Below are 22,919 nucleotides of genomic sequence, written 5' to 3' on the forward strand. Positions count from 1 at the left end.
AGACGCTTAAAAGACTGAACATATGATCTGTAAGTCATTTTTACATAGAAAAGCTTATGTTCATTCTTTCGAGCGTATTTTGGGAGCTTTTTCAGGTGGTTTTGGAGCGGAATCTGCCTAACAAAGGCGTTGTGTGCTCATACCCTTAGGGGCTCTTCACACGTCCAATTTTCTCGTACGATTGCTATCCGTATTTTTTACGATACCTCTGATATTCTATGGGGTTATTCATATGTCCGATTTTTTCCTTGGACGGAGTGGACAGGGTTCAGATGAAAACCGGAAATGCAAGTCCATGGATTGTCAGAATGGAGAAGGTGGAGAAACCTTTTTTTCTTCTCTCTACGAATGAGAAATACTGAGTAATACTGAGTAATCGTCACTTTTTCTTCATACATGGAAGTTACTGACGTCTGAATGAGCCCTTAGGGGTACAATTTTGATTTCACATTGCCACTTATGTTAGAAGTCAACATCTGTAAAAACACATATGCAGTTCGGTGATGCGTCATGCCACCCCAGAGCTGATGTTCTGTTTTGTTACCTTTACTATCATATTTTTTTATGTATGGTTTTAATGTTTTTTTTTTCTGATGCAGCTGAACACATTGTGATGCAGTTTGGCCGCGTCGCAGAGGATGTTTTCACCATGGATTTCAGTCATCCACTGTGCGCCCTACAAGCATTTTCCATCTGTCTGTCCAGCTTTGATAGCAAACTCGCCTGCGAATAAAGTCTAGATAAAACAGAAAACTAAGCTGTCCACGTGTAACAAGGGGGCACGGGAAGGGGGGGAGTTAGGTAGTTTTGGCCGAGTAATTTAAAGGCACAGTTCACTGACAGTCTTGTACAATAAATAGACGAGAACGACACAGCTTTTCCCACAGTTTACCTTGTTCTCTCACCGGCCACGGTAGTCAAGGCGAAATAGAGTCCAATAATGCAACTGTTGTCCAACAGGGAATAACATTTAATGAACAGGGATGGAATAAAGTGAAAAGAGTAAAACACTGGATTTCCTGATGTTTCTCTGCACTCTCCTTAGCCGCACCCACAGCAGCTGCAGTAGCCGAAGATCTACAGTAGTCCACGCGCTTAAAACCCCTTCAGCGGGGGCCCTTCCAGAGGCCTGGTGCCTGTGTTGCAGTCCTTAATCCTCCTTTAGTCCTTAGGGCCTTTTTAGTCCTTGAGGCCTTTTTTAGTCCTCTGTCCAGGGCAACAGATTTCTCCCCTCTGGGAGTCTGGCAGTGCCCAGTCTGTTCAGCATGTCTGCTCTGGGCTAGGGTACCCAAGCTTCTGACTGGGGACAGCAGCTTCCTCCCGCCTGTCTGCTGCTGGCTCAGCCCCCAACTTAACTGTTTCTGTCCCTGCCTCTAATATGTGCATTTCAACTACAGCACAACAATTACTTGAGGCCGACACAGCACATTTACAGTGTAAAGCATAAAACACATGTTACAAATGCAGTAGGACAGACTTAAAGCAGTGTCATCCAACCATTATATAACATTTTTACATTACAACATATAAAGTGCACGGGGGGGTCACACGGAAAGAGGAGAGGGTGCAACTTAGGGGACCTGCCACCTCCTTACACATGGAAACCAGGGGACTTGTCCATACTCCGACATGTCTGCTCCAGTAAATACTTATTTATGAAGTTATTCTTCATGTATACACACAGGACAGTGTCTGAAAAGTTATTAGAAAGTATAGTTCTCCTTTAAGATTACAAATGTGTAAAAACGTTGAGGTTGCAGAACAGGAGATACAGTAATATGACATGTGTGGATATTACTATGCCCCAGCAGAAAGAATGTGAATTTTATAAATTAATTAATTAAACCTAACCAAATATTAGATTAGTATTTATGTATAAATTATCATCAACCTGGAGAATGCAGAAGAACATTTTTAGTGTTTTTCCATGTTACATTGTAAGTAGTTGAGGTCTTTTCTACATGTTCTGCATGTTTTTCTTATACAATACTGATGACAAAAAAACAAAACAAAGTAAAATAAAGTTTTTGTTTCAATTTTTTCGCAACACAGTAAAAAATATAGAACATCAACTTAGCACCCTCTGCTGACTCCACCAAGTGCAGGTCGTGTCGGGTCTTGGGTGGTGATGTCAGCTAAAATTTTACTGGTCGCAAACTAGAGCCTCCCATCTTCCAACAATATAAGGCCAAGTAATCAGGTGATCTGAGAATCTTTGCTGGATCTGAGGAGCCTGTATTTCTTCTGCTGCAATGGCCACAAAATGGGGCATCTGTTCTGCAGGAAAGATAAGCAATGACTTCATGGTGGCTCTACAGACCCTGCCAGCTGAGGACCACCAGGTGAGGTCTACGAAAGTTGGCACAAGGCTATTTCCATTCTTTTTTTGAATAGTCACATTGATCTGCACTTGTCCGAACTTTTTTTCCACTGTTCGAAAGATTTTTTTTTATATTCTTTTGAACTAATGCTGGTAAGCGCCTCCAGATATTTTTTCTTAACCTCTTCTACGTCCTCAAAACGTTTTCCCTTTAGGATATTCTTCATTCTTTGGAATAAGAATAACCTAAAGGGAAAGAGAACAAGAAGAGGTCACAGGATGCTATGTTGGGACAAGTGCATATCATCTAATGGACAGCGGATGTCAATAAGCAGTTTTTGGGGTACCAGTATATAGAGGAAAGATGCTGGGTACAAAATGTACGGGGACTGAATGATTATTGGTGCATGTAAAAGAAGCTCTTTAAAATTCCATTCGTCATGGACAGAAATCTTCCAGCATAAACCTTAATGTCTATTAGAATGATTATATGACATTACAGTGATTATGTGACATAATACTGAATACTGGAGTGGTTTTCTCAAGCTGAATCTTCGGGAGCACAACACTCCTGTTCCCTGGTTTCCTGTTTTGCCAGGGGGAGCAGTGTGCTCCTGAACTCCTGAGGATTGATTGTTTCGAACTGAGTACTTTTCCAGGCTGCTAGCATAGGAGAAGCACACGGGAACTGAAGGTGGCCAGATTCTGCCAGCTTCAAAGCAGCAAATAAAGCCTTCTTGTGCCATGTGCTCCTTTCATAGGAAACTAGTCATACTGGGACTCCCTAGGCAATGAGCCATACGCTGCAAAATTAAAAATCAAGAATAGAGAGGAATTTTAATAAGGGGTAAAAAAATTTTATACGCATTTTGCACAATATTACACATTTATGTACTTGAGACTACATACACATTAGACTAATGTAGGCTGAACCTCGTCTCAGCTGATGGTCTGAGTTGTATGGAGGCCTTCCAACTCTTCCCCGACAGATGAAGTTAGGGTAAGATAAGGATCTGGCGTGTCTGATTATCAGACCGCCGATCCTTTTGTTCTTGGCGAAAGAAGTCACCGGCAGACGAGTCTAGCAGGAGCTTTCTCATACAGAACATAGGAGCACTCAGCAGAGGAGTCCGAAGAGGCATCTGCAGGATGGACAATTGGCATCACCTCACATTATGTACTTTACAGATTGTCATCTCTTCATGTTATGGCTTACATTGGATTTCCAGACATTGGTAAGCTATTTCACTTATCCCCTGACAACCCAAACTGTACCCAAACTGTAGTTAAGCTTTTTTTCATCCTTTAGCAAAAGTTCAGTTTGCAGCCCCTAATTTTCATGGCCAAGGCAAAGTGGCTTGTCAATGCCACTTGCAGCATTATGCCCCACTGGATCCAATGGCGATAGGTTTTATTAGACCTATTTCGCTCTTTTGGTTGCAGTACAGCATACTATACATTTAGTGAATCAGTTCTGCTTTTTATGTTCCATAAAGGATGATACACATAATACCTAAACAGCTAACGTAGGATAGAGAAAACTGTTTCAAACAACTTGTTCTCATTTATTAGTAACTAGCTGAAGAGCCCGGCGCTGCCCGGGCATAGTAACTAACTGTGGTTAGTTATAGCAAATTATAATTATCTTCCATCCCATAGTCCTGTGCCCATATACCCATTATACATATCCACCATCCCACAGGCCCGTGCCCATATACCCATCATACATATCCTCCATCCCATAGTCCCGTGCCCATATACCCATAATACATATTGTCCATCCCATAGTCCCATGCCCATATACCCATCATACATATTCGCCATCCCATAGTCGAGTGCCCATATACCCATCACACATCCTTCATCTCATAGTCCCATGCCCATATACTCATCATACATATCTTCCATCCCATAGTCCAGTGCCCATATACCCATCACACATCCTCCATCCCATAGTCCCGTGCCCATATACATATCCGCCAACCGATGGTCCCGTTCCCATATACCCGTCATACATATCCTCCATCCAATAGTCCGGTGCCCATATACTCATCACACATCCTCCATCTCATAGTCAACCATTATGACATCATAATGAGCAGCGGCGGGGCTTGCAACCTTTGATGACATCAGCGTCGCCACGACAACCATTGTGACATCATAATGAGGGGTGGGGCTTGGCGCACACACACTGCTTCCCCAGTATGCAAATAGGGGCATTGTGACATCACAATGAGGGGCGGGGCTTGACGCGCACACACTTTTTCCCCCAGTATGTAGTTAGGGGCAAAATTGTTTGGTGAATTGGAACACGTGGGGTTAAAATTTCGCCTCACAACATAGCTTAGGACGCTCTCGGGGTCCAGACGTGTGACTGTGCCAAATTTTGTGGCTGTAGCTGCGACGGTGCGGATGCCTATCCCGGACATACAAACAAACATACACACACACACACATACATACACACATACACACTTTGAGTTTTATATATTAGATGGTTACATGCACAAAAACTGCAAATAGATTTATTTAAAAATGTTGCTGTTTTACCCTTGAAAAATGACCATAAAGAGACCCCCTTTGTCACTCTCATATTGAGGACTGAGGCAAAGGGAAAAAGAGCCACGAACCGGTAATTGGAGTGGGTTATCCCATGGACAGGAGACACAAAGTTTTTCCGATACTTTTAGCACCTGTGTAGATAAGGCTTTCTATGTTCAAAAGAACAACAAGCAGACTCTTTGGAGCCAGATTCAATTTATGAATATTGTGTTTTTTTGTGACAAGCGTAGGTCCTATAGTTATGGAGACATATTTTTGGCGTAGTAACAAAGTGACAAACGTAACACATTTACTTACATTACTGTGCGGTCAGCGCATGGACCCCAATGTATAGCATTAATATCTCCCACCTAGGACCTGAATGGGGACAGATATCATGAAAATTGAGTATCTCTTAATTTTTGGGACGGAACCACATCCCATTGACCAACCCCCTCTGAGGTCACCAAAGGGAGGTATGTGGAAGTGATATTTATCTAATAAAATCAAATTCTGAATTATAATATATCGTTCAGTGCTGAAAGATACAGCTTGCTGTAGGATTGTTCCATTTTCCTAATTGCAGTGTTTTCCTACATAAAAGATTTGCGCCATTCCTGCTACCACAGGTGTAATGCTTTTCTTTTTTTTTTATTTTATGCAATTTTATATACTGTATTGTTTTGTCCCTTTTGTAGTGTTTTTTGTATATTTTTATAAACACTGCCTATGTTTCAGAATAAAAATATAAAAGTTTGAATTCCTTTATTCCTCTTGCTCTCTAAACTGCACCTCACCGAACTTCACACAGCCCTTGCCACTTGGCCATAAGCTTGCTTTCATTCGTGGGCACAAAACCAACACCCGATTTCCTGCTTTAAAGGAGCAGGCCATGGCCTGTTTGTTACATACCCGGCCCTGCGCTGCCTGAGCATCCACTAAATGCTCTTTTACAATAGGTATGACCGTTGCAATTCGATACTGCATATTGACCATGTGCTCAATGATACTCTTATGTGGCATAGGTTCCTGCTTCCGCGTCTCTTTGGCTACGTCCAGCAGAAGCCTAGGATGCCTGCCATACAGTTGCTCAAAGGGTGAAAATCTCGTGGAAGCCTGTGGTACCTCACGAATGGCGAACATTAAGTAGGCTAAAAACATGTCCCCATCCCTTCCATCCTTGGAGATTACTTTCTTCAACATGGATTTAAGGGTTTTGTTGAAGTGCTCGACTAGTCCGTCAGTCTAAGGGTGGTACACCGACGTGTTCAAGTACTTTATCTTGAGGAGCCTGCACACTTCCTTCATCACTTTGGACATGAAAGGGGTCACCTGATCAGTGAGGATCTCCTTCAGTAGCCCAAAGTGAACATGGCAAACAACTCCCGGGCGATAAGCTTAGCCAAGGTGTGTCGAAGCGGATTGGCCTCCGGGTGGCGTAGTCTACGACTACTAATTTGTGTTGGTGGCCCCGGGCAGATTTTACTATTGGCCATGCCAGATCCATCGCAATCCGTTCAAAAGGTACCTCTATAATGGTCAGAGGCACCAATGGACTCCAGTAGTTCGCGGTTGGTGAGCTTAATTGGCACTCGGACACGTATCACCGTACCTCTGGACCTCACCCAAAGCCAAAAAAAACAGCAGTATGCGCTCCTCTGTATTTTTGGTCCCCAAATGCCCTCCGAACATATGGGTGTGAGCCACGTCGAGCACCGCCAGATGATAGGATTGAGGCACTACCAGTTGTTCTACCACCCCTCCTGGTTATCAACATACGTGGGAACACCATCTCCGCACCCGATTGCTGAGCTACCCCATTTACCTTGATTATCTTTCCCGTGCCCAGGTCAGAGTGGGATCGTGGAGCTGATCTGTCCCGAACTTACCAGGGGACACTTCCAGCTCAGGGAGGGGTGGGGTCTCCTTGACCTCTCCTGCTAATACCTCTAGGGGAAACCTATCAGGGTTACACTCTGTCCCTAGGTTGGCGACCCCAACGGAAGGTATCCCTGACTTGGGATCTTTGGGTTCCACGCCTGGAATAACATTTACCCTGGGAGGGTTAACCCTGTTCTCCCACACGAACCAGAACGGGCAAGTCTCTTTCCAACATAGTCCCATATGCAAGGGTCTTCACCACTCCCAACACATGTTTTATTTCTCCACATGGTGTGGAAAACATAACCTCTGTGGTCGGGTACTCTCGGAGTTCCCCATGTATACACACCACCACTTTCAGTCCATTGGGGTTGTCTCCAGAAAACAAGAGACCCATGGACGAGAGACACTAAGCTCCCCGAGTCCAAGAGAGCCTCCGTTTGGTACCCGTTGACGAGTACCTGGCACAGTTGTGGTTCGCTGCTGGCACTGCCTATAGTGGCGGTGCAGACTGGCTGGGCAAACATAGACACACGAAGAGTATACCCGCAGTCCATGGGTTCAGCTGTCAGGGGGCAGTTGGCAGCCACATGTTTGGGGCCCTTGCACCGCCAACACTTGACAGCCACGGCGTCACTGGACCTTGGGGCCGACTTAGGAGACACGCGTCTGATGTCACTTTCCCTTCGGGATACCCCCTCAATATGGGCTTGGTCCTGATTGGCCCCAGTAGAGGGTCATGTACTTTACCCAGGCTCATGGGTTGGTGGCGCCTGACGTTACAGTCGTAGTGGAGCCATGTCCTGTATAAAGTCCTAAATGGCCATGTACCGCTCAATCAGTCCCACCTTCTAGTCTAGCATGCACGGGTCCCCTTGCCTCACCCAATGCTGTATGGCTGCTGGCAGAGCTCTCACCAGCCATTCCATCAACCCCCTCTCCACCATCTGCGCCAGAGTCAAAGTCTCAGGTTGGAGCCACTTTTTCACAAGCTGCAGTAAGTCATTCACCTGAGACCGGACGGGCTGGGCCTTCAGTCCATGAAAACACCCGTTGGGCTCTCACGTAGGTATTAACCCCCAGTTGGGCAAGGATCTCACCTTTTAGCTTGGCGTAGTCCTGGGTGTTCTCCCGACTGAGATCAAAGTAGGCATTTTGTGCGTCACCCCTCAGGAACGGAGCCACCACTTCGGCCCACTGGCAGGTTCTCCCGCTCCACCGTGCACCCATATATGGTGAGAAAAGCTTCCACGTCATCTTCTGGACTCAGTTTCCTCAAAGCGGAGCAGACCTTGTCTCGGGCCTCGTGATGTTCCGGGGTCAGGGCTGGAGGTTCCTCATGCAGGGCTGCAATTTGATGCAGCAACAGGTTATTAGTCTGTTGCTGTGTGAGGACCAGCAGCCTCAGGATTTCCTCCATTTTGTCTGCAGGCCTGGGTTGCAGTATGACAGGCCTAATGACAGACATGCAGCTGAGGTATGCCTCAATTCACACTGCCCGCATTCTCCACCATATGTAGTGCAGCGGGGTTGGTGCAGTGTGACAGATAGGCAGGGACCACTGGAAAGTTCACAGCAAACATGTTTAATGTCCAAAAAACTCAAACAGTGCACAGCACATGGAATCCTCCGGATCACAGCCGGGCAGTCACAACAGTCCGTACATGAGACCAGTTGCCGAGGGTGATCCAATTACGGTAACCGACAAACAACTAAAGTGACCTTTCACGAGGCAGGATCCATGCGCCCAATAGTGCCATCACCAAAAGTGTAATGTTTTACTACACAACATCCAGATTTAATACTAAATTATCCACATTTTTGTTCCCCTTAGGCTGTGGCTGTTGCAGCAAAAGATCTGAAACGCGCTAAAGAATTTGCCAAAATTCACAATATACCAAAGGTCTACAGCTCATATGAAGAAATTGCCATGGACCCAAATATTGGTGAGGGACTTCTCTGCCATGGAACTAAAAGAAATACAGTGATAAGGGACACCATTGTGTACTGGGCAGGGGTGCAGGACAGCATACTCTGTATAACAATGAGTCTACATGACATCTGATAGGAAGCATCTTCCCCTTCTGGTAACTATTTGAGCTACTGTGGATCAATGAAAACTTTCATACATCAGTCTGTCAAGACTATCCAGTTTTCTGCCATCTATGTGAAAGCTAGTGATGACTGGCAGATGATAACAAGGAGTGAAAAGGACAGATAAGTTCCAAAAGCAAACAGCTGTACCTACGACTTTCGCTCATCCACGTTTGGCATAATAGGTCACTGTTGTTATATGGAAATAAGGATATTCACCCATAAATTCATTAGGATGACCTCTGTTGGATATCCCTTGAATGCTAGATATGTCAATCCTAGCAAAGAGGAGAAGCAGTCATCTTTTGTTCTCTCCTAGGTGTCTACAATGTAGCATCGTTCTGATCTCTACAAGAGGCCATTCTTCCAGTTCACCAAGCTGAATATATTTAGGCTGTTGATTAGTAAAACGATGGGCCAAAAAAACTAATGAGCGGATCAATTCTTAGGATCATAGCCTAGCGACCACGTTAGTAGTCCATGGCCACCAAATGGATGCCCTGCAAACCACAACCTAATTGACGGCATGCCTGACACCTCTTCAAATTGTTTGGCCATCACGATGTCATCATAATCATGTATGATGTTGCATCAGGCCTACTAATCAGAGGTTCAGGGAGATAGGAGGCGGATTGCAGGGTTTTTCATCCATCGATTGATACAACCATGACTTCACAAACTGATACTCTCATCTCTATTGGATTTGGATTGAAGGGCACCCAAAGAATAACTTTCTTGCCCTGAGTTTCCTTTGACAGTGAGCAGTATAGTGCCATCATTGGAACAAGGTAAGACTCTACAGAAAACACAGGCTCCATCGTTCCTATAACTATTCTATGTTGCAGATATCGTCTACGTTGGTGTCCTGCATACGGTCCATCGAGAAGTAGTGCTGATGTTCCTGCAGAACAAGAAAAATGTCTTGTGTGAAAAACCATTGGCCATGAACTCATCAGAGGTTAAAGAGATGATTGCAGCTGCAAGGAAATACAAAGTCTTTTTTATGGAGGTACTTTTTGTTACTCATATAGCACCAATATACTCTACAGCATTGTACAAAGATTATCATTATTCACTTTAGTCTCGGCCTCTAATGAAGATCACAAGCTAAGGGCGGTGATACACATTAGTCTTTGGCTGAACCTACCAATTTAGGGTAATCGATGAACCATCTGATGTGTTAAAGGGCCTCTTTACTGTTCCTCAATAGTAGTGATGAGCGAATTTGTTCGAAAGAGGATTGCCAAACATAAATTCGGCACGAATTTGGAACATTCGGATTCGTGATCGGAAACATGAGCAAAATTTTATAAAATCGGTAAAAATTGGTAACATTCCGTAAAAAGTGCAAGAAAATATTTGCGATGCCACAAAAGGCCTATCCTTTTGTGGGGAGATAAGCCGTATTGGTGCTGAATGACTCTCATAGAGAACACAGGAATGCATGGCCAATAAGGGTAGTTGTGAGAAATAGAGGTTGTTCCACTATCTTGTGTGTACGGCCAGCTTATGTTTCTAGATGTCAAATTCTAGTAACAGCTGGTCTCCCTGCCCAATCCTTTTCTTGCCTGTCATCTGCTATAGGGGTAGAGTCAGGAGACCATACACATTGGATGGTCAAGAAATGGGAGATCACCATGCTTGTAAGATTAGAGTCACGGGAGGCAAAATCTGGTGAGTGCCATGTCTCCAGCTGGTGCATCACAGCAACAATAAAATGAAAAAAGAGGGAGAAGTGACACTTCCAGTGGTTCAATAAAACAAAGATTTTATTTTGCAAGCCATAAAAAAAGACAAACAGGGTTAAAAACAGATGCGTTTCTGGCATCCAGGATGCCTTTATTCATACTAATTATGATTAAGGACATCCTGGAAGCCAAAAACACGTCAGTTTTTTCAACCCTTTTTGTCTTTTTTATGGATTGCTAAATAAAATAATTGCTTTATTGAGCCACTGCAAGTGACGCTCTCCCTCTTTTTTCCTTACATTGGACGGTCGTCATGTTCCGTCAAAATCAGTGGGTTCAGCTGACAAAGATTTAAGGGTGCTTTCACATTGAGTTTAGCACACGCTCGGTTGCCTGGTCGGGGCATATGTACAAATGTCCTCTGCAAATTTGAGAATGTACGCCTAATGGAGGTGGACTCCCAGACACAGTCTACTATGTCTGCAAGTCCACTACCAGTAGGCGTAAATGCCTGAAAATGATGCATGGCAGAGCACACATTCTCTTTGACAGCACCATTATAGTCTATGGCCCTGTTGGTGCCTGTGTCCGTATTCTATTTTGTGGAGAAGTTTGGACGTATGTCGCGACGGGGCTACCGAGAATGTACTAAGCGCACTGTTAAAGCACCCTTAGGTGTAGAACCAGCTTAAGTTGCACATTGGTCAATATCAGCTAAATAAGTGTATGTGCACTCTGCGTCTATCACACCTTAAGTTTTTCCTGCAGAAGACACTTCAGGAAAATGCTGATGGTGCTTTTCCTTAATTTTTTTTATTTATTTTACTCATTTATTGAGTGCTATTAATTCCACAGCACTTTACAGACATTATCATCGCTGTCCCCGAAGGGGCTCACAATCTAAATTCTCTATCTTTGAAATGTGGGATGGAAACCCACTCAAACACGGGGAGAACATACAAACTCCTTGCAGATGTTGTCCTTGGTGGGATTTGAACGCAGGATCCCAGAGCTGCAAGGCTGCAGTGCTAACCACTGAGCCACCGTGCCGCCCACACTTACATCCTTTTTGACGTCTTTTGGGTAAACTTTATCATTTTGTGTAAAAAACTGTATGCCTTAAAAGTGAGTAGGTTCCAAACCAAAACCGCCAGAAGACTGGTCTGATCACTTTCCTGCTTCACAGCTTTGGAAGCCCGGAGCAGTTAAAAGAAGTGAGAAAAGACGGAACATGTGCACAGCAATGTTGTTTGACAGTGCTGTGCATTATTTTCATTCTTTGTAGTAGTTATTTAGCGCTATTTCAGGCAGGTTCCAGGTGGAATCCATCTGAAAAAAAGACGTGTGTGTGTATATCTTAAGGAAGTTCTCCCTTTACGTAGAGCCTTTTATATAAATCATCATCCCAATGCTCGTTCCTGTTCCTGATCATTTAACCATGTAAGCATGGCATCAATCAACTGATTAGAGAGCAAATGATGATCAAATCTTTGCTTGCAAAATAAAAATGAATCATTGTCAGACAGAACCATTATATTAACTATTGCAGACCCCAGTAGAGTTTACATTGGCCCATATACAAGGACCTTTGAACTAGCATTGGTCAACTTGATGAATGCCGCACCCCTAGTTTAGTAAAAAACATCAATATACCATTTCCCCAATATTGTTCACTGAGCTGGGTTCTTCATATTTGCTTCAGCTAATTCTTTGACTTCATACGATATGGGATGTTATGACTGCATGAATATTGAAACTGGAGCAACTTGACTGGAGAGGACAACTAGTAATTTTTAGAATTTCCTATTGCACCTTAGGCAATGTGGAGTCGCTTCTTTCCTGTGTATGAGCAGATCCGCACTCTTCTATCCCAGAAGGCCATAGGGGATATCAAAGTCGTACGGGCAGAATTTGGCTCCAACCAATATCATGTTCCCCGGGCGGTGCAGAAGGAGCTGGGCGGTGGAGCTCTCCTGGACATTGGCTGTTACTGTCTCCAGTTTGCGTTGATGGTATTCAATGGTGAAAAGCCAGAGTCAGTGACCGCTAAAGGCTTTCTATATGAGACTGGTACGTCTGGATAGAACAATAATTCATTACAAAAACACAAAAACTGCAATTGTCGCTCTCTGCTACTTATCTTTTAGGGGTTGATGAAACTGTGACTATTATTCTGCAGTACCCAGGTAAAAGACAAGCCATCCTCACGTGCACTATGATGGTTGGGATGCCAAACCAGGCTGCCATTTGCGGTTCTACGGGCATGATTCAGGTATTGCCTCTGTTATAGATTCAGTTGTAACATCTTCGTTTGAGAAAATTGAATGAATGTTTCTTAGAATTTCACAGTCTCATTGTGTGTCCATAGGGTTTGCCTATCTATTAACATTAAATGTTACCCTAAAATAACACTAAACACCGATCAACAAGATGGATGATAAACATAAATAGGTCCAGACTATTTTTCTGGAAACTGTATTGTTACTGAGAAGAAGGAGCTGGTAGTTGGAGTCCCATTCATTTTTAGGAATATTGGTTGCACGGGTGCCAGACTTGAGACCCCTAACTCTTGGTAAAGGATTTCAAGGGATCCGATGAAGATCAATCTTTTAAAACCAGGTCTGAAAAGTAAGGAAGGTTTGTTGTGTTAAGGCCCCGTCACACTAAGCGACTTACCAGCGATCCCGACACCGATATCAAGGTGTCAGGATCGCTGGTAAGTCGCTATGTGATCGCTGGTGAGCTGTCACACAGACAGCTTCACCAGCGATCAGCACAGCGATGCCAAGCGCCCGGCATCGCTGGCCATCGCTGTAAAAAATAGAATCAAAATAAAAAATATAGTTATTCTCACCTTCCGACGTCCCGTTCAGCCATCCTGCCTCTCTCCACGCTCCGGTCCCAGTGATCCTTTGCACGAATGACCGCGAGACTTTGTTATCCCGCGAGACCGTGACATCTCGCGGTCATTCGTGCAAAGGATCACTCGGACCGGAGCGTGGAGAGAGGCAGGATGGCTGAACAGGACGTCGGAAGGTGAGAATAACTATATTTTTTATTTTTTTTATTATTTTTTACACCTGATCGCTGGTCTCCCGCCTGTCACACGCAGCGATGCGTGCTGGCCAGCGGGAGACCAGCGACCAAAGAAACGTCCATAGGTTTCTTCCAGCAATCAGCGATACCGGCAGGGGGGCCGCTCGCTGATCGCTGTCACACACAGCGATCTCGCTGGTGAGATCGCTGTTACGTCACAAAAGTTGTGACTCAGCAGCGATCTCGCTACCGAGATCGCTTAGTGAGACGGGGCCTTAAGAGTCCTTATCTTTGAGGTTCAACCAGTTCTTGCTACACAGATGACATCACGAAGAGAAGGCATGTTGAACTACAATGCAGATCCTTTTGTTTTCCCGGGAGATAAGCTACAACTAGAGTTATCTAACAGCAGGTTACTTCTCACACCAAGATAATGAAGATAAATGTCCTGCTCCACGATGTAGTGAAAATATAATTCTTTATTCACTTAATCCATACAAATGAGATTAAAAGCCAGCATGAAATACAAGGCATGCGATCTACGTGCTTCAAGTGACTAGGCACTCTTAATCATGATACGCAGCTTTGTCTGTGAGTGGATCTTATATACTCTATCCGGTCCACACACCGGTACAATAATTAGTTTAAAACACATATAAAACAAAATGAAAGAAAAATATTTTTTCTTTAAAATATCACAATTAGATATAACGATTTAAATCATTCAATGTTATTAAAGATGTTTAAATACAATATTATCGCCTTAATTTTATTTCATTATATTATTCTATTTCTTAATTCTTTTTCTCTTGTTATTATCCATGAAATGAAGCAAATTTCTGAAATAGAAGAACGCAACGATCTAAATGTTGCAGCCATTCACAACAGTAAGATTTACATACATGCGATTTTTTCATATATACATGGGATGTATCTATTACATATAATTGGAGAAAAAAAAATCAGATTTTTATTTCCTTTCTGTGCATTAAATATACATATAAGCACAGCACACCCATTTTTTAATATGTATATATATATAAAAAAAAAGGGAGCATAATCAAAGTTTTTTTCTATTTCTTATTTATACACTAAATGTACAAACGGCCACAACATAACCATTCAAGAGGAGATGGAAGACTTTAATTTACACTGCTGTAAAAATTTCGTTACATATAATTTTTTTCTTGGTATATATATATAACCAAGAAAACACTACATTCTTATGTTTCCCCTTCATGCACCACATGTAAAAACAGCCCTAATACGATCGTTCAAAATCTTATCACAAAATTTCTTCAAATATAAAAAAAACTTTTTTATGGCTGAAAAATAGAAAGGGGGAAAAACGGAGACAATAATGACATTTTCCATTTGCTAAATATCCAGGCATAAAACATGTCATACATTTTGATTTTCCAAATATTGAATATGCAAATCCAAAAAGCATCATAAAGATACAATTTGGTGCACACCACAATAACCCTGCAAAGAGCTACCACAATCCCTCATATTTATAGTATTTAATTAACCACAAACGGGGAAAAAAAAAAAAAGGGTGAATGGATACTTTCTATGAAGAGCACATACGATTCATAATGGATATAATGTACGCAACAAATATTTTTCTTTCTTTTTGTTTTATATGTGTTTTAAACTAATTATTGTACTGGTGTGTGGACCGGATAGAGTATATAAGATCCACTCACAGACAAAGCTGCGAATCATGATTAAGAGTGTCTAGTCACTTGAAACGCGTAGATCGCATGCCTTGTATTTCCTGCTGGCGTTTAACCTCATTTGTATGGATTAAGGCCTCTTTCACACATCAGGTTTTCTGCTTCAGGCGCGATCCGGCGCTTTTGACTAAAACCGGATCCGTCGAAATGCAATGCCGGATCCGTTTTCCCCTCCATTGACTTGCATTAGAGCCGGATCGAGCCGGATGGCCATGCGTTTCATCCGATTTTTGCCGGATCCGGCAATGTGACGCGATCCGGCGTCTGGAAAAAACGTTGACTGTAACGTTTTTTGTACCCGTCGAAAAAGGCGGACACGCCGGATCCGGCGTGTCCGGCTTTTTCATACAATGATAGCCTATGAGCGCCGCAATGCGCCGGATCCGGTTTCTTTGGTCTGAGCATGCTCAGTAGCTCTGCCCACAGGACATATATAAAAGCAAGACAATGGGACCCTCAGCCACACCCAACATGCCACCCAAGCCAAGAACCAGGAGCAGGAGAAGGCAGCAGACATCTGCAGCAGCAGCACCATCAGCACCACCCCAAATGGAGCAGCATGCTGAACAGCGGGAGGGGAGTCCAGCAGCAGATGAGAGACGGTAATTATCAAATCCCCCATTCCTCCAAACTAGGGCTATGGAATATCAAGATATTCATTGGCCCTTTGTTTCTCTTTATTCAACAGCCGCCCAATAGATGCAGCAGCAGCAGCAATGGCAGCAGCAGAAACACCACCCACAGCCATGGAGTCTGGCCATGAGGAAGACAGCACATCTTCAGGGAGCCCTCCCTCGCATCGTCAGAGTTTGACGGTAAGTTTTTATTTCCAAAATCCATCATCTCTGTAATATATGTGTATTCATTGCCTTTTATTTCAAAACAGGAATCACAAGATGAAGAGGAGCTCCCAGAAGAAGAAGGAAGGGGTGGACAGACACTTGGAGTGGGCTCACAATTGGTAAGTTTTTTGCATCAAACGCAGAAACACAACATCACACTACACACAACACATAGAAAACAATGTTCTGCAGACCACACACAGCAAACAAATGCCTACATCCAAAGACATAACATTTTTTGTTTTCTTCTCTAGTCTTCCCAATCTGGTGCTCGGCCAAGAGGTCCTCGCAGTGCCTCCCAGGGTCGTCGGCGACAGCAACGCGGCGGTCACCAGCGTGTAAGTATAAATATTTTTGCTTTGTTTTTTTTGCACTTTTTATTTCATTTCTTTTGTGGAGGCTAATTATGTTATTTTTGTCTTTTTCTTTAACAGCCTTCACAGCGTGCTCCCGACTCTGACGGTGAGGATGGAGGGATTGATGTGGACCGCCTCATCGATCTCGTCAGAGAAAGGGAGCCGCTCTGGAATATGGCTGACCGACGCCACGCTGACCTGATCGTTACCCGACGACTCTGGGAGGAAATCTGTTCGCTCCTTGTGGACCGCTGGGAGGACCTCGAAGCTCGGGCCCAGATTAAAGAGCGTAAGTATATACAGTACCGGTTGCTTGATTTAAACCAGTGTTTCCCAAACTCCAGTCCTCGTGGTCCCCACGGATCATGTGTTCAGGATTTCTATTTACTTTGGAAATCCTGAAAACATGACCCCTGGGGACCATGAGGACTGGAGTTTGGGAAACACTGATGTTGTATACTAACCACTTTGTCCTTTCTCGTTTCAGGGGAGAGAATTGTGAAGCGGTGGCGGTCTGTGAGGGATCGTTTCAAGAAGGAGTTCAATAAAGAGATGCGGGCCCCGAGTGGATCTGGAGGACGCAGGAGCAAGTACAAGTACGCACGAGCCCTGTCGTTCCTCCGGGAGACAATGCTCACCAGAAGGTAAATATTACACACCACATGTGACAAAAAAATGTTTAGATGTAACTTTTTTTTTTCAGCCAGGGCCATACCATGTCACTATTTTAATTGTTTTTTTTTCTCTTTATTCCACAGCACGGTGAGCAGCACTCGGGAGCCTGCACGATTGGACCCTTCTGAGGCGATCCCTGAGGAGACCGGCACCGAGGGACACTTCGACCGCCCCGGTACATCTGCACCTTCCCAGCCTTCCCACACATTCGACCCATCTGTCCCATCCACCAGCACAGGAGCATCGTGGCTGCCTACATTACATGAAGCTGCTGGTGAGGAGATCGCTTTCCCTTTACCCCACCCTTCTGCCCCTGCCACCTCTAGTACACCTGCGGGTACTGGGCGGCAGCGGCAGAGGGGTCAGGAAAAGACTTATGCGCCAGAGTTCTTGCATCTGAATGCATCTTTCCAGAACTGTCTAAAAGTCTTGTCAGAGCAAATCTCCGCAGGCTATCAGCAGATCAACTCCAGCATTCTGGAGGTGAAGACACTTCTGCAAACCATGCATTCAGAAGCAAGATCTTCGCCAAACCACACCTTTTTCAGGTCTGTTGTGGAGCACATGGAAACGCTCTCTCCTGCCCAGCAGATGCATGTAATGCATTCATGCCACGCTGCTCTCCAGCAAGTTACCTCCCAACCTCCTCCTCCCACCACAGTAGTTCCTCCACCTGCACCCCCTCCAGCCACTTTCCATCCTCCCCCTCCTATTACATCTACACCCCCTCCAGCCACTTTCCATCCTCCCCCTCCTATTACATCTACACCCCCTCCAGCCACTTTCCATCCTCCCCCTCCTATTACATACCATCCACCTCCCCAGCACCATCCACCTCCCCAGCACCATCCACCTCCCCAGCACCAGCAACCTCCCCAGCACCAGCAACCTCCCCAGTACCAGCAACCTCCCCAGTACCAGCAACCTCCCCAGTACAAGCAACCTCCCCAGTACCAGCAACCTCCCCAGTACCTGCAAACTCCCCAGTACCAGCAACCTCCCCAGTACCAGACATCTCCCCACTTCCAGCAACCTGCCCCGTACCAGACATCTCCCCACTTCCAGCAACCTGCCCCGTACCAGACATCTCCCCACTTCCAGCAACCTGCCCCATACCAGACATCTCCCCACTTCCAGCAACCTGCCCCGTACCAAACTCCTTCCCCATACAACTTGCCATCAACATCATCTGCTCCTACAGTCCCTGCCCAACCCTCCACTCCACCACCCACCACCTCTTCTGCTTCCCACATGTCCACCCATTCTGTAGTTTTTTCCACACCTTCACCTCTAACTGTTCCTTCCCCACCACGATCCCAGTCCTCTCTCCACACTCCCAGTGTCGAAGTGTCCCGCAGCCCCTACAGCAGTATTTCCACCACACACTACACAGATTTATAATGTGTGTATTTAAATAAAAATGACCAGTTTTATGGTTTCAAAGCTTTATTAAACAAGTTTATTAAAATTTTAAAAAAGTTTACTAAAAAAAACATTTTTCAATAAAAGTTAAATTATTTTACACTGGTTGTCTGTCATTTCTTTCTGCGGCGAAAAAGGTTAAATACAGGGTATTTAAAAGGTGAAATGGTATTCAAAACTAGGTATATAACTGTGGGTAAATTTTAGCTTTTTGCCACAGTTGTGTTCCTGGTTGTGTTTGAAGCAAAGTATTTCACCTAAAAAGTTGTGTTTATTGTTGGTGATTTCCTAACAATGTACACAACTTTTGTTAAAAGGTGAAATACTTTGCATAAAACACAACCAGGTACACACCTGTGGCCTAAAGCTAAAAATAGAGACCATGACAAGATAGCCAACTTTGGTTGGCAAAGGTATATACTGTTGGTACAGAAAGTACACAAGTTTGGTTGGGCACAAATCTTTCACACTCTGTCATCCTGCCAGTGTACTCTGCCTTGAGGTGACATAAAGTATAGTGCAAAATTGTCCCTCATTACTGAAACCGTCACAGAACTTCTAGTGGTAATGTCATGGTAATCTTGCAAGGTGGTTTCTTCAGAGGTGTCCTCAATGGAAATGGGTTCCTTGCAGATAACAAAATTGTGGAGTACCACGCACGCTTTGATCACCTCGTCCACAGTTTCTGTCTTGAGGTTGATCGCAGTCAATAGGACCCGCCATTTGGCTGTCAGAATACCAAAGGTACATTCAACCATTCTTCTTGCTCTTGTGAGGCGGTAATTAAAAATGCGTTTTGGTCTTGTCAATCCTCTGCTAGAGTACGGTTTCAAAAGGTGTTCTGACAGCTGGAAGGCTTCATCCCCTACACAGACAAATGACATAGGTGGACCAGATGTTTGCGGCAGCGGTCTAGGTGGTGGGAACTGGAAGGTGTTTCCATACAGTTTACGCCCCATGGCAGACAGTTTGAAAACTTGAGAGTCATTGGAGCGGCCATAGGCCCCAATATCAACCGCAATAAATTTGTATTCCGCGTCAGCGATGGCCATGAGGACAATTGAAAAATATTTCTTGTAATTGAAATATTCCGATCCCGATCCAGCTGGCTTTACAATGCGGATATGTTTCCCGTCCACAGCGCCCAAGCAGTTGGGAAACTGACATATCTGTTGAAACTTGTCAGCAATTTCAATCCACCTCTCTGTTGTGGGCTCTGGTAAAAACTCTTCAGCTAAGGAGTCCCACAGTGCACGGCATGTGTACTTCACTATTCCAGATATGGTGGAAATCCCGAGTCTGTACTGGAAATGCAGTGACGAAAGGGATTCTCCAGTTGCAAGAAATCTGTGGGGAATTAAAAAACAATAAATTAGTTTTAAATCACAGCATTACATACCAAAACTGAGCTATAACACTTGGAGATACAAACTACCACCAACAAGATTGCAGTGAAAGTGTGCTCTGATGCGATCACATCCAATAAATGTGGCTTACCTTAAAGTCACCATCAGACGCTCTGTGGGTGAAACAGAGAAGCGGCAATAGGTGTCCGCTTTTCTTATGAGGTGTGCAATGCGCTCCACCAAGTAATCAAAATTCTCCATTTTCATCCTAACATATCCAAAAAATTTATCCGGGTTTCGTCGAAGGTCCATGCAGAGTGTAGAATAGACCCCACGCGTCATTCTCTTGGCTGTGATGGGGTGGATCCACAAACGTCGTCTACGATACCTGATGCGCTGCTGTCTCGCTCTCTCCTTCTCCAGAACAATCACCCTCAAACGATTCGCCTCCGCTATAAAATCCGCCAAATTCTTCAAAATATTTCCAATGACAACATCCATCTTCGCCAGTAACTTGCTCTTCTCTCCAACCTGCACTTTCTCCTCTACAACCTGTCAAAGAAGGGCTGTAGGAACATGCTATATATAGTTTTCCAGTAGCCAATCCCGTTCGGAAGGCCACAAGGGTCAATTTTAAAAACCGGATCCGGCGTAATCCGTCGAAAAACGGATAGAAAAACGGATGGACCGGATGAGACGGATCCGGTTTTGTCTGTCAAGAAAAAGACGGATCCGGCAGAAAACCGGATCCGTCACATCCGGTTTTACTAAACATTTGCCGGATCCGGCGTTCCGGCATGACGCCGGATCGCGCCTGACGCCGAAAACCTGAAGTGTGAAAGTAGCCTAAGTGAATAAAGAATTATATTTTCACTACATCGTGGAGCTGGACATTTATCTTCATTATCTTGGATTGAGCGCCTGGACACAGCGGTATCGTGCTCCGATGATGGAATGCCATGTCTGGTGAGCTGGATTTATATCCTGATTTATTACTTCTCACACCGATTGAGCACTGTGCCATCAAGTTACACCTGCTCATAACAAAAGTCTTATCACTTTGCTGGATATGTTGTAAGATGGATGAAAATGGTTCCCGACAGACCCCCCTATAATGTGGTCTGAAGTCATAGATTTAATGTTTCCATATAGAATAGAGGTGCATGCTGTTTGATTAATGCTGCCAAAAGTTATTGAAGTCTTCACAAAAGTCATGATGGAGACACTTTTGCTGTCAAAACTGAATGAAGTCTCCTTGAAAGTTACGATGGAGCTCATATCTCAATTTATGGTCTCCACAGGTTCCCTCATGCATGTGGTGCCCAACGACAGTTATCTTAAATGGGAAAGAAACCAAATATCCTCTCCCACAGTCTACGAAAGCCATGCACTTTACAAACAGCACAGGACTAAGCTATGAAGCTGAACACGTACGCCAGTGTTTGATCAAAGGTAACATCCATGACCAGGCATCCCTACATTCCACTAGTATGTCCAATATTATAAGCTCTAATGGCTTCTTCTGCTGTTTCAGGATTAAAGGAAAGTCCACTGATGACTTTGGCCGATAGTGAAATTCTGGCCACCATAATGGAAGAGGTTCGCAAACAACTTGGAGTCCACTTTCCCCAAGACAGAGCCTGATCCTTGTACACTTCATAGGTGCACACGATAAGTGTTTAATAAAAGAAATATAAAATCAAAATATCAAATAAAAGTATCTATAATTATTGTAAATTACTTTCACTTTTTATCCTGCAAATGTTTAGCAATTAACCATAAATTCAGGATGGTATATATAAACACCTAAAAGTAACCTCTGAGAACACCCATACTCATCCAAATGGGAACCCAACAAACTTCTGTCGTCCCCCCCTGATAAACCACCATAGTGTTAAGGGGGTTTTACACATAGCGATATCGCTAGCAATATCGCTGAAACGTCACCGATTTTGTGACGTTATAGCGATATCGCTATGTGTGATGCTTACCTCCAACCGGCTCTCCCGCTGTCCATCGCTGATCGCGCAAGAATGTCCGGCTCCATTTCTCGTCATCCGCTTCCTGCTGGGCTTCCTGCTGGTGCTGACGAGCGACGCGTGGAGGCGGGCGGAAGGACGTCAGGATCGCTGTGTGTGAAAGGTAAGTATCGTCCACTGTATCGCTGCTGTATTGCTGTGAGATCTTCCTGTGTGGAAGCTCACTAGCGATCATTTAGCGATGCACCAGCGATCCTGACACGTCATATCGCTGGTGCATCGCTAAATGTAAAAGGGCCTTTACCTCCGACCGGCTGTCCATCGCTGATCGCGCGAAAATGTCCACCTCCATTTCTCGTCGTCCGCTTCCTGCTGGGCTTCCTGCTGGCGCCGACGACCTGACCGCGTCATATCGCTGGTCGGATCGTTTCCCTGTGGGTGGTATGGTCCGAGATTTATTGATACCATAGAGACGATGTAGCTCCTCCATGACCTTCCCCAGAAAGCATGCTTCCTGATCTGAATGTATCCGTTGAGGGCAGCCGTACACTTGGATAAAGTTCTTGCAGATTGCATAGGCGGCTGACTCCGCAGTTTGATCTCTGGTGGGGGTTACCATGGCAAATTTGGTGAAGTGATCCACCATGACGAGACAATGCTCATACCTCTGGTATGCAGGGCCAATGGTCCACCGTCAAGAGCTCGAGGGGTGCCTATGTCACTATCGTTTGCACCGGGGCCCGTTGTGCGGGTGGTTTAGCTAGTTCGCATAGGCGGCAGGCCCGACAAGTTTCTTCCACAGCAGCGTGCAAGCGCGGATGGTAAACTATCTGCTGCAACCATTGCAAGGTTTTCTGGACTCTGAAGTGAGCCCCTTTTCCGTGGGCTTCCCGTGCCAGTTCACTGGTTGGGCTCGACTACCTGCCACGTTGTTGCAGACGTCGCCCGTGATAATGTCTTACGATACAACAGTCCTTTCTTGATGACTAGTTTCTCCCAT

At 44.6% G+C, this 22,919-nt stretch overlaps 2 protein-coding genes across 2 annotated transcripts in view; both read left to right on the plus strand.

Moving 5' to 3' along the window:
- The window catches only part of LOC141085545 (tubby protein-like), a 36,612-nt gene extending 34,782 nt beyond the window's left edge, over positions 1-1,830 (plus strand). The window contains exon 15 of the mRNA XM_073570989.1: positions 600-1,830. Coding sequence (XP_073427090.1) covers positions 600-733 — 134 coding nt within the window. The 3' untranslated portion in view covers positions 734-1,830. The remainder of the gene's footprint in view (positions 1-599) is intronic.
- A 61-nt stretch (positions 1,831-1,891) lies between these two features.
- Positions 1,892-21,511, plus strand: LOC141085015 (trans-1,2-dihydrobenzene-1,2-diol dehydrogenase-like). Its single transcript, XM_073569939.1, has 6 exons — positions 1,892-2,342; positions 8,577-8,688; positions 9,682-9,845; positions 12,342-12,594; positions 12,672-12,796; positions 21,242-21,511. Exons 1-6 carry the CDS (start codon positions 2,253-2,255, stop codon positions 21,509-21,511), a joined length of 1,014 nt encoding a protein of 337 aa, XP_073426040.1. The 5' UTR covers positions 1,892-2,252.
- The last annotated feature ends 1,408 nt before the right edge of the window (positions 21,512-22,919 follow it).

This window comes from Dendrobates tinctorius, unplaced genomic scaffold, assembly GCF_039654945.1.
Source record: "Dendrobates tinctorius isolate UK_male_01 unplaced genomic scaffold, ASM3965494v1 ptg000028l, whole genome shotgun sequence".
Taxonomy (NCBI): domain Eukaryota; kingdom Metazoa; phylum Chordata; class Amphibia; order Anura; family Dendrobatidae; genus Dendrobates; species Dendrobates tinctorius.